Here is a 13,844-nt window from a genome sequence, read left to right on the forward strand (position 1 = left end):
TGTTAGCTGATGTAGGGCTCTTTGTGTCTGTGTGGTTTGAACTGAACTGGTCTGGTTCATCATCTCCCGCGTAGGTTACCAAAAGATGGCACTATTGCCACACATTAGGGGTTAGTGAAATATTTTCCTTTCTGAATGCTATTAGATGATGACCTGTTTTCAAACACTATCGCCTCTTCAGTCTTATTCTATTTTCATTAGGAGCTGTTTAAGAAGGGTTCTGGCAAGCACGCATCACTTCATACCCAGTGTTCACAAGGGTAGCACAGTAATCCCAGTAATATTCAATTACACTCAAGTTTATTTATTCAGAATGCATGGTTGATTCAATAATGCTCTCTCATGTCATCTCGGCATACCCATCTACTTGATTTTACACAGGGGACTTAATGTATATTTCCCTGTATTCATTAAAAATTGCATGTTTTTTCTTCTTTTTTTTACATAGCAGTGAGGATTCAAACACAAAACTGCTCTTCTTCACTGGAAACACCTTGCATATTCTTCTGCAGCCCCAGGCAATGGCTAAGAGGGGTTCAGAGCTCCACTCTGCGACTGCCCTCAGCTCTATTTGGCTGCTAAATTATTAATAAAGCTGGAAATGCTTCTGTTATCATCTCTAGTCTGGTAGAGCTGTATTTGCCTATTGTTTTACTGAATGGCCTGAGTGTTACAGCTATAGCTTTTCTTTTTTTTTTTTTTTAACTGGGAGGGTGTTTGAATTAATGATACACATGATCACCTTTATGCCCTATAATAACAACCGGGCTCAGACTAGATACAAACATGTCAGCCATTATTACAAAATTAAAAGACCTTGAGTGTGTTTATAGTGTTCTATTTACTCTGTTCATGGACAAATTACCCTTGAGCCGACTGTATAAAATAATTAAGTGTCTGAACTAATCTAAAGTGATAATTGCAACTTTTAGATGACAAGGAATTAACAAAAAGGGTAAATGTGATGAAACTATTCTGTTTCTACTTGTTTGATATTGAATAATATTTGCAATACCTGGGGGGAAGCAATACCTCCCTGACACAGTCCCCCCAGAAAACTACCATGAAATTTCCCAGCAATTTCTAAAACAAAACACCTAAACTACATCTAATTCAACAGATACGAAAAGACTTCAAAGGAGACATTGATGGGGAGAAATATATTTTTCCCTAGACAGTTTTGGTTAATATCCAATCCTTGATAGTATAATGGGCGTCTGTTCTGATTTTTTCTTTGTCAGTTAGGTTAGATTATTTCTGTGTCAGTTAGGCTACACTGAAAACTCCCTGGAGCCTGCCAAGGCCACGATTCCCTTGGCGCCTTCAATCTAACACTGTAGACATAAATGATAACGCTCACTGTCACTTCCTTAAAGTCACGTTCAGCATTTAGCCAATGAGATGTAAGCACATCTCATTGCCATCTCGATCCACCTTCCTGGTATAAGAATCTGATCTTCACTGTTTGAGCCTAAGAATTGAGGTGGCTTCACACACTACTTTGTGTTAACGACTCTCCTCGGTCAGCCCAGTCTGCTATGATTGGTTAGCGCTTCTCGGCCTTCCGCCTCTTTTACATTTTGCAAAATAGCACCTTATTTAAGAACTATCCTGCAGGCAGATTTAATCTCATACAGTAACTATAAGCCTGTGAAAAGAGTGACTTTACGGTCAGTTACCTTTTGGTGAGCTGAACAGCATTCATTCAGTAAATCTTTAGGTTTCTGTTCCCCATTCTACTCATTCAACCATTACATAGACAGCCACTTATTCTCTGAGCATTATATATCATATGTGAATGTTCTATTAACAAACTCGTCATTGTATAACACTTTAAAATACATTTCAATGTTGGTAACTTGAGGTTACCGAACATATTATTAACAAAAAATCTTATGGACTGCCTCAGTGAAATGCATCCATGTATGAATTATAACACTACACACTGTCAAATAATATCACATAGCATTCCCACTTTCCTGGGTATTTGTGTAATGTTGTGCAGAAAAAACACAATGACATGCGGCACGTAATGTGAAATGCATTCTAACTAAAACTGTATGTGTATGGCGTGCATTTTAGCTGCCACAGAGCAGCTGGGAGAACAATAATTCTCCTGAGTTCTCCTAATTATATTCTTTTCAATTTGACACAACGCAAGGTTAACAGAAACATCACTAAATCAATACTAAACTGAAGTGCTGATGCTGAATAATGCTGCACAGTGTTAAAGCATGACTGCTAAAACCACTCAAGAGGTGATGTGCTAAAAAAAAGAATGCATTACATAACTGTATGTCTATACTTGGCTGTTGTTTGTCTGTTTATTGTGAGATTGTGTTAAAGCCAGTGTTAGGATTATTGTTCTTGCAAAACTTTTTCTTGCTTTGTGCACTCACAATTGTCACTTGATCCATCCTTTCTTGACTGGAAACATTTTTAAATTAAATAGCTTATGTTTAAGACCGACAAGATAAACTATCACTAGATTTGAGAAATAAGAAATGGTAGTATCAGTACTAAGCGGTAATACTAATATACTATACTAATACTATGTACTAATATTTCACATGTGGTGCATTGTCTTCAAAGTTTCGGTCTCTATTAATTCTGAACATGAATCTGGAAGTATGGGCAACTTGTATACAAAGGTAGACCATTAGGAATTCTGAGTGAAGTAATTTTAAATATCCATTAATGATTCATGAACTGAACTCTTCAGGCATTCCAGCATCAATAGCACTTACTAGTCTTCCCTTTCCTGCTTGTTCATGGACTAACCCTATCTATTAAAGTGCACACGGGAACCAAGAAGTGAAAATCTTCTATTCAAAGAAAACATTTTGGTCTTTTCCCTGCTGGAAAAAAAACGAAACAACTTTAGCTAAGACAACAACCGTCATGCAATCACTGACAGTATTTTGCTAACACATCAGGAAAAGTAGAAAAAATGCCAAAAGATGAGGCAGGGGACCCTAGGAGTGATCTGTTTTTACTCTGATCTAATCTGATGTTATCAGCATTGAAATTCAAATGTCAGCCACATACTTAGTTTGACACTGAAGGTTATATCACTCTGTTGGGATGTGGGTGCTGAATCTGTCAGGGACTACAGCATGGCTGAGCGACTTATATGCCAAGCACCCAGCTGCTCCTACAGTCAGTTTAGTCAAGGAAAACCCTTTGTTTCTGTGAACCACAATCTGTGAAGCCTCTTTCTTTGGTATTACTGTTTGCAATCATAAAATGGAGTCCCACAAGAAAACAGGCAATCCCATTTTCCATAACTTCTTGGTCATGCGGAATTAGCTATTAGCTTTTTGTGACAGTGTAATTTTACAATTTTGAATAAACAGCTGCTCTGCGTAAATGCTAATGTCAGCATGCTTGCATAGTCACTGTGACAAAGCTAACATGCTGATGTTTGATGTTTAGGCAGGGATGAGGAGCGTACCATTGTGACCATATTAGTTTAGCATGTCAGCATGCTAACATTGTTAATTAGCATTAAAGAAGCAATATGCAGTTTCTGGACACATGCTCCAAATAGGGGGCAGTATTTTACCTTTTGAAACATTTCATGACTTACATGACACTGTTCAAGACTGTGTACAGTTAGAAATGCAATAAACCTCGCCATGTCCTTAAAAATGTGACTGAGATAGTGTGTTTAGTGCTGAAATTGATGAGTCCCTGGAGAGTCTAGCTTCATAACGGCGGAGATTATGGGCTCAGCAGAGCACACAGAGACCCAGCAGAAAGGAGGCACAGGCCAGGATGCGAGCCAGGAGCAGGACTTTGGTGAGTGAAATTCTAGTATTTTATTTACAGGTTAGCATAATTATTTCTCAACAGTCCTATTCAATAATCTCGCACAGCACTGTCGATAGAAACTACATGTAAATTTCAGTCCCCTAGCTGACTCCACTGAACAAGAAATCTCTGCAGGGATGTAGTTAGATTCTCCAGGGTCCCATCCATTGCAGTCTCTTAAATACAGAACCTGGGTTCAGGTTTAGGTTGTTTTAGTTTGTTATTTTTACAGAGTGTCGATTTACACCCAGATGAAAATACTCTTTGTCCCGCGAACTGGCTATTTTCACTTGATCCCCTCATCCACCACGACAAAGAGCGATAAAGTTTAGTATTGTTGCAGCTAATTGTGGGTGAGTGGTTTAAACATCAGACTCTCATCCAGGACCCCTGGATTTGAATCCAGCCTGGAATGTAATTTAAAGTTTTGTTGACTTATTATTTTCGCAGTTTGGTTAGCTAGTATTTGATGTAAAATCTTACTTCACACACTCTGTTGATAATATTAGTTATTTTTTTAAAAGGTTTTGTACTAAAAATCTGGCCATATCTTAGACATTGCGCCTTTAAATGGGAAATGGCACTGTCCATTGCTCCCAAAATACACATTCTCCCTGCAGTTAGACATATTTTTGGCCTGCAATTTTAGGCACTGCCTCCTAATGTTTCACACTTTCACTGTCAAGGTCCGATGACGCCATTCTGAATGATAATTAGCCATGAACTTCTGTTTAGGGTTACGAGGGTTGCTGTATGTACTTGGGGGCAATGGACTGTCAGAGCAATGGGGGTTTCTTTTTGGGATTACTGTCGGACAAATGGGCCCTTGGTCGAATGGGATATTTTTCATACTATTGGGGTTGCGGAATAATGAACCGACGGCAGTGACAGTCTGACCCACTGACACTGCCGTCTGAGCCATGCAGCTCTCTGTTCAGGTTGTCATTCAACAACTGCAGTTTGTAGCTGTACATTTACAGTGTCTTGGCTTAAGTGGAGATTATAAGACCTGTTTTCTGTATTTTAATTGCATAGAGTCACAGATATTCCCGTTTGTTTCTGTTAGATAATTGAACAACTATTATAAACTGATCTGAACAAGAGAGCTCTGAAATTATCATTAGTGTGGGACAGTCAATGAAAATCACTTTTTTATGTCTGTGAAGTTGTGTGAAATAGAAAGTTATTCTTAGTAGTGTATTGTGCTAGCCTATGATGAAATGCAAAATAAGTTACCACAGACAGGCATCGCTGGTAATGTGAGAATACCCTGAGATTTTAAGAAAAAAAAAGGTCTGAAGAACAGTTGATTTGAGCCACGACACTGAATTCACAGTTGTTGGGAAATAATATCTTATGAAGTAAAAAGAGTCTTTTGGAATATTCAACAAAGCAGCCATGAATTTTACTTTGATTATCCGACTCATTTTGCTGCAGGAAGACATTTCTGCCGTTTCAGCATAATTTAGTTTCATTAATCCCTTTACTTAACAAGAGGCTCTCATTTTACCGACTGCTCAGGGCTCTCATTCACTAACTGTTTGCAGATCAGCCTCTCAATAAAGCTGCTAAATCTACACTGCATTGATCTGTGTGGAGCTGTTCTTTGTAACACTTACGTTCATCACACAGTAGACCTTGTCTTCCGTAGGGGCAGAGACATACGGCCTCCAATGGCGACTTTGGGATGCATGTGGCTCCATGACCGCAGGGGTTGCGCTCACAAGCGTTGAACTGGCACAGCCGGCCTGTGTAGAGCGGAGGGCACTCACAAAACCAGTCCTCAGCATCACTAAATGTGGAGAGCGACATAGAGGGATACATCATTAGGCTAGAGGTGAAAATGGACCATGACATTGCAGCAACATTTCCAGATGCTTTACAAGCTCACACTGTGGCCTGCAGAAGACATAGGGAGGTGAGTGAAAAAATATAAAACACGCCATGATGCATGTACCATTTGAAAGGATGTTGAGAGTAAATGTTACCAGCCTGATGGAATACATATGATATATGAAAGAAACACAAGCATTTGACTGAATGTCTAAATAATGGCGGGTGGTGGCAAAAAATAATAATCTTGCTATGGATTTATCCATCTTAGCAGCTAGTGCAAGTGCAGATATTACTTCACGTCTTTTGGCAAAAGTAAACACACTGAAAAATAACAGCAGAGAGCATATGATTAGTAGTGTGTCGAGATTTTCTGTCTTCTTTCCTCGATTCATTGGCATGCACTTCCTCTCTTGGCAAGAAGACAAGGGTAATCTAGCATGCGAAGTAATATCCAGAAAGGGACTTTATAAAAATGTGCTAAGATGTGCACAACTTGTATAGTATCAGAGAGAGGAAGGTGGGGTTTCAAAACTGTAAATTAATAATGTGTCTTGAGCAGCAGCTCCGCAGGATGTATTTTGCTCCTTGAGAAACTGGCTTCGTGAAATGAAATATTTACATTCTGTCACCAGAGTTGAGCATTGTTAGATACGACTGAATTGAAGTACAAAAGGATGTTGTATAATACAGTCAACATTTCTAGTGTATGATTATAAACAGGTTGCTAATGTCAATTTCCAGACATTTTAAGGCACAAGACGCAACACACTGTCGCTGCCAATTGCGATCGTTATTTTCCAAATAACAGTCACAGATGAACAAAACAGGCTTTGTTATTTGTATAATCCTTGACAACCTGCAAGAGGAAGAATCAAATATTTAATGCAGCATCTCCTGGTGCAGTTTCCATGTTTCAATGCTTTGAGTGCTACTAATTTGTCCCTCTGTATTGTCAGTTAAGGTTTGTGTTGATATGTTGGTGACACACAAATTGTGTTGGTTTTCCTCCAGATGCTCCAGTTTCCTCACACAGTTAGCAGATTAGGTAAAATGGCAGTAGGTGCGAATGAAGTGTGAATGTTTGTCTGTCTGCAGAGATACAAACTTATCTAGGGCTCCGAAAGACCACCCTGAATAGGATAAGATATAGAGGGATGGACTCACAAATGTTAACATAAATTACTTTATAACACAGATACTATAGACAGTCCCGCCACGTGTCTTCCTCGTGCCCGAGTCAAGATTATTTTTTCATAGTCATCATTCTCTCCACCGACGCACACAAAAACACAAACTTGAAAGGAGCTACCCTATAACGTCCTCCGCAATGGTGCCAGTCTGTCACTGTGACACACCACGCAGGACAGGAGTTTTAAGATTTAACCTGGCATTCAGTTGCCTAGCCCCAGAGGTCTAAGTTTATCTTCAAACATTGTATGTATTAAAGGAGAAGAGAGGAAAAAAGAGAAGATTCTTTTTTTCTCTAACGGTCTCCTTGGGCCCTCCTCCCTCCAGGGCCCGGGACAACTATACGGGTGTTCCCCACTTGATGGTGAGCCTGACTATAGACACCGTAACGTTAGATCATGTTCAGAAAAAATTGAATTAAATGCCTTATTCAAATATCCCCTCTTTAAACATGCCTCTATATGGACTAATTTCTACAAGATACACTTATTCAATTACAGTTCTTTCAATATGAAATGTTATATTTTGTGTGAAATCTTCCTCACACACATAAAGGATAATGTGAGTTGCTGTTTGATAACGAAACAATAAAAAAATAATACAAACAATATTAAACTCACTACCTTTATTGGGCAAATATTCTCTTCAGTGTGCAATTAACAGTATGTTTAAGTTTTGCCTGAAGTTTCTCTTTGCAAGATTTGTGTGTCTTCATAGCACAATTTTAGGTGGCACTTTACATTACAGCTCAGTAATAACATGGTAAAAGTGGGGTAACAGTTTTATAATACAAAGGTAATAATGAAGTAAAATCATGTACTTACCAAAGTAATAACCAGGTAATAGATTGGTATTAACAATGGGTATATCTTGGTTATAGAATCAAATTTATATAACAGGGTAACATGAAATACCAAATCTAACAAAACTGTTGAATAGTATAGTAATATTTTGGTAACAACATGGTAACCTTCTAACAATAAAATGGTGCAATATTTGGAATAAAATGTGTAATATGGTGACAATAATGGGCTAATAAACTAATATTAATGAAGTAATATAGGTTGATGTTTTCACAATATTGTAGGCTTCTGTCAATGCAATGCCTTTAAAATCAAATGAAAAGTCAGAATAGGTAATTTCCATATTATAAGGCTGAAATTCATCTTCCCTTGTGTACCGACCATTCCCTGGTGTTAATAGCCTCAAGGCAGTGATTCAGCTATTTACACCTGACCCCTGACCCAGCGCCCTTTAGTAGTATAAAGATTTGCAAGAACATGGAAGTTAACTATGGGTTAGTGGGTTATGTACTGAACATTCACCCAGGATACCTGGGCTCAAATCCTGCATGAAACTTATCTTGACTTATTATTTTTGCAGTTTGGTTAGATTTTGGTATCACAACTTCTTGGATAGGTTTAGGTATCAAAACTACTTTGTTAGGACTATTTAAAATAAAATGGGTGTGAACAACAGTTGGTTGCCCTGGTGCAAAGAGCATCTGCTGTGGTATAATCATTAATCAGAGCTAGTTTCTGTTTAATTTCATGGTAAAATTAGATTAAACCAGGGGTAATAATTACAGTCTGGGAACAACGTGTTGTAGTTTCAGTGTAATTTCCATAGCATTAAACGTATTACTTTAGTAAATACATGGTATAACTTAATTATTACCTCTTTATAATCTAATTAATACCCCACAATTATTATGTTATTAAAGAGCTTTCTTGCAAAGTACAATTTTGATCCACAAACGCATAGGAAAACAAAACCAGATAGAGATAGATAAACCAGTTGAAGATGTCATATGACTTGTATATAATGCACTGACAACCGGCAGCAGACATTTGTGTCTCCAAAAAGGTGAACTCTAGGTAGAGGAGGCGAAAACACTTGAGTTTTAATCAGCCTAATCAAAAAATGTGATGTGTGGGGTGACAAAAGGTTATTTTAATTTGATTGATGCAATCACTTTGATTATGTAATTGATGTAATGTTTGCAGACTAATTTGCATATGTTAATCACAAATATATGAACTTGGTGTGAGCCATATTTCACGCCATTCAAAGACTGCACCGCTGCTGCAGCACAAGGGCTGGATGAATTATTAAGGACGACTACATTTTTAATCTAATGAGTACCAGATAAAATGATGAATAATTGACCGGTTAGCTTATGATATCCCTGTCAGCTAGAACAATAAAATGTGCGGCCATATGCGTTTCTCAAATTTCATCCCTCGTAAGTTATTTACAGAACACTTCTTTTCAAGTGCTTGTTGGTATGCAAATACAATTCTACAGTAAGGCCTCGATGAGGCTCTGCTGCCATGGCAGTCTTCAGTTCTCGGGATGAAAGCGTTTAGCCCACTTTATCCTTTGTTAAAATAAAAAGGACCACTGGGTTGAGCAGATATTATTTATAGAGAAGAACTGCTTTGGTACGAAAATGCCATTAGCTTTCCAGTATCGTAAACAGCCAATTGGACACTGTTATGCTAGGGACAGTGATTCTTAGTGGGTGAAAGGGAAATTGATTTGAAAGACAACTGGTTCCTCGCTCAATTATTTGTCATCTGAATTTCAATAAGAACAGAGGGATGGAGAGGAATTTAGACATGGCATTCACCTGACGCACTCGTTTTAGCAGAAGGCTGTTCGATATTTCTCTGACCTCTTCCAGGCACCCTTGCAAACATTTCTTGGCGGTACAGAAGGGTGATGTCTGTTAAGTCTTCATAACAGAGTCCTTTGAAACATACTGCCATAGAAACGCATACTTTAGATGATACATCAAATGAAATCCTTATAGAAAGGAGGAATAAAGCATGAGGGATTTTTTTTTCAAGGGATCAGATAATATTTTGACGGTCCAACCTAGAACACACTGCACTCGGCAGAAAGCTGTGCCTTTCCGGAACACTCATAAAGAACATTCAAATGTGCCAGGGTATTTATTCAATGTGTTTTTTTTTCACATTTCTAAACTCCTGAAAACTCCTGAAAAAACCTAAGCATACTTTATTCAACACCATACTTTAATAAACTGCATCATGTCTTAGAAAAAAAGTTGTGCTACAATCTTACATTTCTATAGTTACGCAGGTGCAGGCAGATGTGTTTATATGAAATGATACAATTTATTTGCTCAGACTTGACTAAGAATCAGCCATCAATTCAACCAAGGTGAAATTATCTGAAATATTTTCTGTTTGAACACAAAACAAGCCCCCTTAGACTGCATGCTGTGATATAGCAATGTAACTGGTCTTCACTCTCACTAACACACCAGCGAGCTGTCATCGGGCCAAATGTTCCATCTACTTCAATGAAACAGACATAGCATTTGCAAAGAAATAAAGTAAGCCAACACGTTCAGCTGTTTGTTGTTGGAACCAAAGCTGAAACAGTGTTTAAAAGGTGGAAGGCGGCAGCTCAAACTATCACTGACATGACGCAACAGGGTGAGAGACAAATATAAACATGAAAGGAAAGGAAATACAGCTATTAAGTAAAAAGTGGTGTGCATATGATGTTTATGTCTAGACTGCTAACACCAACCACCACTGTATAGAGAACAGACACTAACTGGAGATCATGATATTTTGTACAACAATCACCTGCAGATGATGACGTTTAAGAACGTGTGCCTGCACACACACAACACATTTGCTGATCATATAATAAGTATATTGCTACTAACATTTAATTTCTGCGCAGAGCTGTATTGTATGTCTACTGATAACATACTGTATAATCACTACGTGTGTCACGATTCAATTTGAATTTTGATTTTAAGTTAACGACTCCATTACATTTTCCATTTAAACCTTTATCTTCATCATTGACAGTTATGCTACAAGAGCCAGAAGGTATAACAACTTTAGTTTGTTGAGCATAGCTGAATGCACCATGAGTTATTGTTGGAGCACACATGCTTTTCCTTCATTGTTTACTTACATAACACACTGGGAATGGAAAAATGTTGTCACGGTGCCTTCAGGTAAGCTGGAGGATTTTCCAGTTGATCTGTTGTTTCTATCTTATCCCCAACTCTGGCAGTGGCAATGGTTTCTAGAAATCTACCATGGACGTATTAAGAGAACTGGATACAGCCTTTGAGGCGAATCCAATGGTATACATCTGTATACTCTTTCCCTAAGTGCTTCCTTTTCTTCATCCTGAGAAGGTGCTCTACCTTATTTTGCCATTGTGACATTTGTCTATGTATATATCTGTGGCCATTTAGCTGGGATAAAAGGCCGTATGAAAGTAACACCAGCCGTTGTTTGTCTCATTGGTCGGACAAAAGCATATCAACCAATCAATCAACCAACCAACCAGAAGATGGCCGCCCATATTGTAATTCCACCTTTTGGCCACTATATCAAATTGGCTTCAAAGTCCTCCGCACTTCCTGGGGGCCTGTGTTGTCTGTGTGTTGTTGCCTGTGTGTGTGTTTTTTTATGCACACAAGTAGGCAGGTATGGAGAGAAATAATATACTGGGAGAATTATTGATACTGCTTCAAAATCGTTACACGCCTTATAGTTACCATTGTAGAGTCTTGCAGTATAATTGCAAGGTTTGGGTTCACCCAAGGTCACATTGTTTTGTGTCTACTTATTCTTTTTGAGTACAAACTCATTTGCAACTTCAAATGAACAATCAGATTTGCTAGCCTGGAGGTCTTACCAGAACACCGACCTGAGATTATGTGGAGATGCAGAATCTGCTCTAACAACTGTAAAACATGTTTTAGGCCGTATTATTTCAGAAAAACTTAAAAGTTAAGTAGAAAGTAGGGCTCATCGTTACACTTGGTGACATGTTCCTTCATTTCCATTATCTTGAGTCAATCCCATATGAATCGTCTGTAAATACTCACTGCAGCACTAAATGTGTATCCGTCCACAGGTGAAAAGTAGTCCCCTGTAGTGTATGTAGTGTCAAACACATACAAAAGCCACAACATAAATTCAGATAGGTTTTTTTTGTTTGTTCTTGTATATGCATTGTGTGTTTTTTGTGTTTGCATAGTGGCTTTTGCATTTGTTCATCACTTCTCAGCCACGTATGTTTGAGTCACATCTGCAAAGATTATAGTACCCAGCTGTTTAAGGAAATTATGGAAGCATTTTAATATTAAAGCTATATATTTATGACCCGTTTTATAACAATTATGTCTGCACTAGGAACCAATGGGCTTGGGCCATGGTTTTGCAGGTAGAGTGGGGAAGTCTGAAAGTACTGTGACCTGAGATCCATCACAATTGTGTCGATGTTTGAATATATTTACAGTATACATATTTCTTCCTTTTTTGCCTATCAATGTATAGCACTTTGAGTTTACGTGGAATTTAATGTGCTATATAGATACAATTGCCATTGCTCTTGGTCTTTTGGTCATTTCCTACAACATCAGCATACCATATTTGTAAACAGAAATTAATTGGCTTATTCTCCTTCTGTTGTTCTAGTTGTACTTTGGAGTCAAAAGCAGAAACGTTTCCTGTTCCTGTATGTTTTCATACTGAGTCATCTGAGACTTGTCCCCAAATCATTTTCATATAATTATCTATGTCTGTCAAGGTTACACAGAAGCTCATTTTTAAACATGTATAAAAAGAACCAATTTGACAAAAAAATAAATAAAATACATTGCACAGTTGTTTTGAATGCAGTCGTCCTCCAAAATTCCAAGACACAAATGCAATAAACTCTATAATGAGCAAGTTTTCTCTGGAAATATTCTCCGGGGACTGCAAACGCAAACAAGATGATAGCTATTTTTGTTTCTCATGGTGAATAATTGTTTCTTGGACCTTGAGTTATTTTATAGGTATTTTAAAACAAGTATAGCTGGAACTCAAGATAAAATTAGTTTCACTTTGTTTGTGAAAAACACTGGGAGCGGAGCATTCACTTTAAGTGGAGTGAAGTTGGCCCATCACAGAATGAGCAAGGCACCTTCTCCACTATAGCCAGTTAGCAAGAACTAGTACTGTCTGTGTCTACTGTGTGTGTGTGTGTGTGTGTGTGTGTGTGTGTGTGTGTGTGTGTGTGTGTGTGTGTGTGTGTGTGTGTGTGTGTGTGTGTGTGTGTGTGTGAATGTGAGAGAGAGCATACGTCCATCCTCCACGCAGTAAAAACTGTGGATGTGTTGTGTGATCTGTGTGTCATTCTGATCTTCTTTCACTATAATGAGACGATAACAAGAGGTCACAATCTCATGAAAATGATAAAGCAGCTATAATCAGTATTTTGACATTAACAATGAATCAAGCTTACATATATGTGAAAGGTGTCAATGGTAGTGACGAAACCACATAATTATTACCGAATGAAGTTCCCTGCAACATTTCAGTGTCTTCTAGCTATTTGTTACAGTTTTATGACCTCTCATTAATTACACACTTCTTGCTCAACACCAAACAGCAGACAGACAGAATTAACTAATGGCTGGAGAACATAGTAGAACATAGTAGTAAGTAGCCTGGAATGCACCATCGGTATCATACGATATTTTTGCCCTGTGCCAATGGCTGATGTTTATGTGTTGTGTTTTTTTGCAGTAGTACTTGGACAACAGTCTGCTAGCATATGCTGCTACAGCACCTGTTGAATAATAAGCAACTGTTCATCATCACAACTCCAGACACTTTTATGTATGACATAAAAGGTCAAAGGGTGCTGTGCTTACGTGTGGTCTGTTTACAGTGAAGAAAATGCCGTCCGTGTGGGAGTATTAAAGATCAGAGACATAAACCTCCACCACTGGCTAGGAGCTGAGCTGAGCATCACTGCTTTGCCAATTCAAGCACCGGGTCAACCCCAATTTGCCTTTGATCTGGGGCTTTTGTCTGGGAGCTCCAAAAGCTGTCTGCGAGTAGAAAATCAGGGCTAAAGTCGTGTAGTGGGACCTTGGCATAAAGTGGCCAGAAACACGACTACATATGAATGCTCATACGAAATATAAATTACAGGTTCTATTTGATTGCTAG

General features: G+C 38.3%; 1 protein-coding gene across 1 annotated transcript in view; it reads right to left on the reverse strand.

Moving 5' to 3' along the window:
* The window catches only part of eys (eyes shut homolog), a gene marked incomplete at both ends in the record, with an annotated part of 161,773 nt that overhangs the window by 11,174 nt on the left and 136,755 nt on the right, over positions 1–13,844 (reverse strand). Inside the window, one exon of the mRNA XM_083923228.1 lies at positions 5,433–5,605. Coding sequence (XP_083779354.1) covers positions 5,433–5,605 — 173 coding nt within the window. The remainder of the gene's footprint in view (positions 1–5,432; positions 5,606–13,844) is intronic.

This window comes from Echiichthys vipera, assembly GCF_963691815.1.
Source record: "Echiichthys vipera genome assembly, chromosome: 11".
NCBI classification, from domain to species: domain Eukaryota; kingdom Metazoa; phylum Chordata; class Actinopteri; order Perciformes; family Trachinidae; genus Echiichthys; species Echiichthys vipera.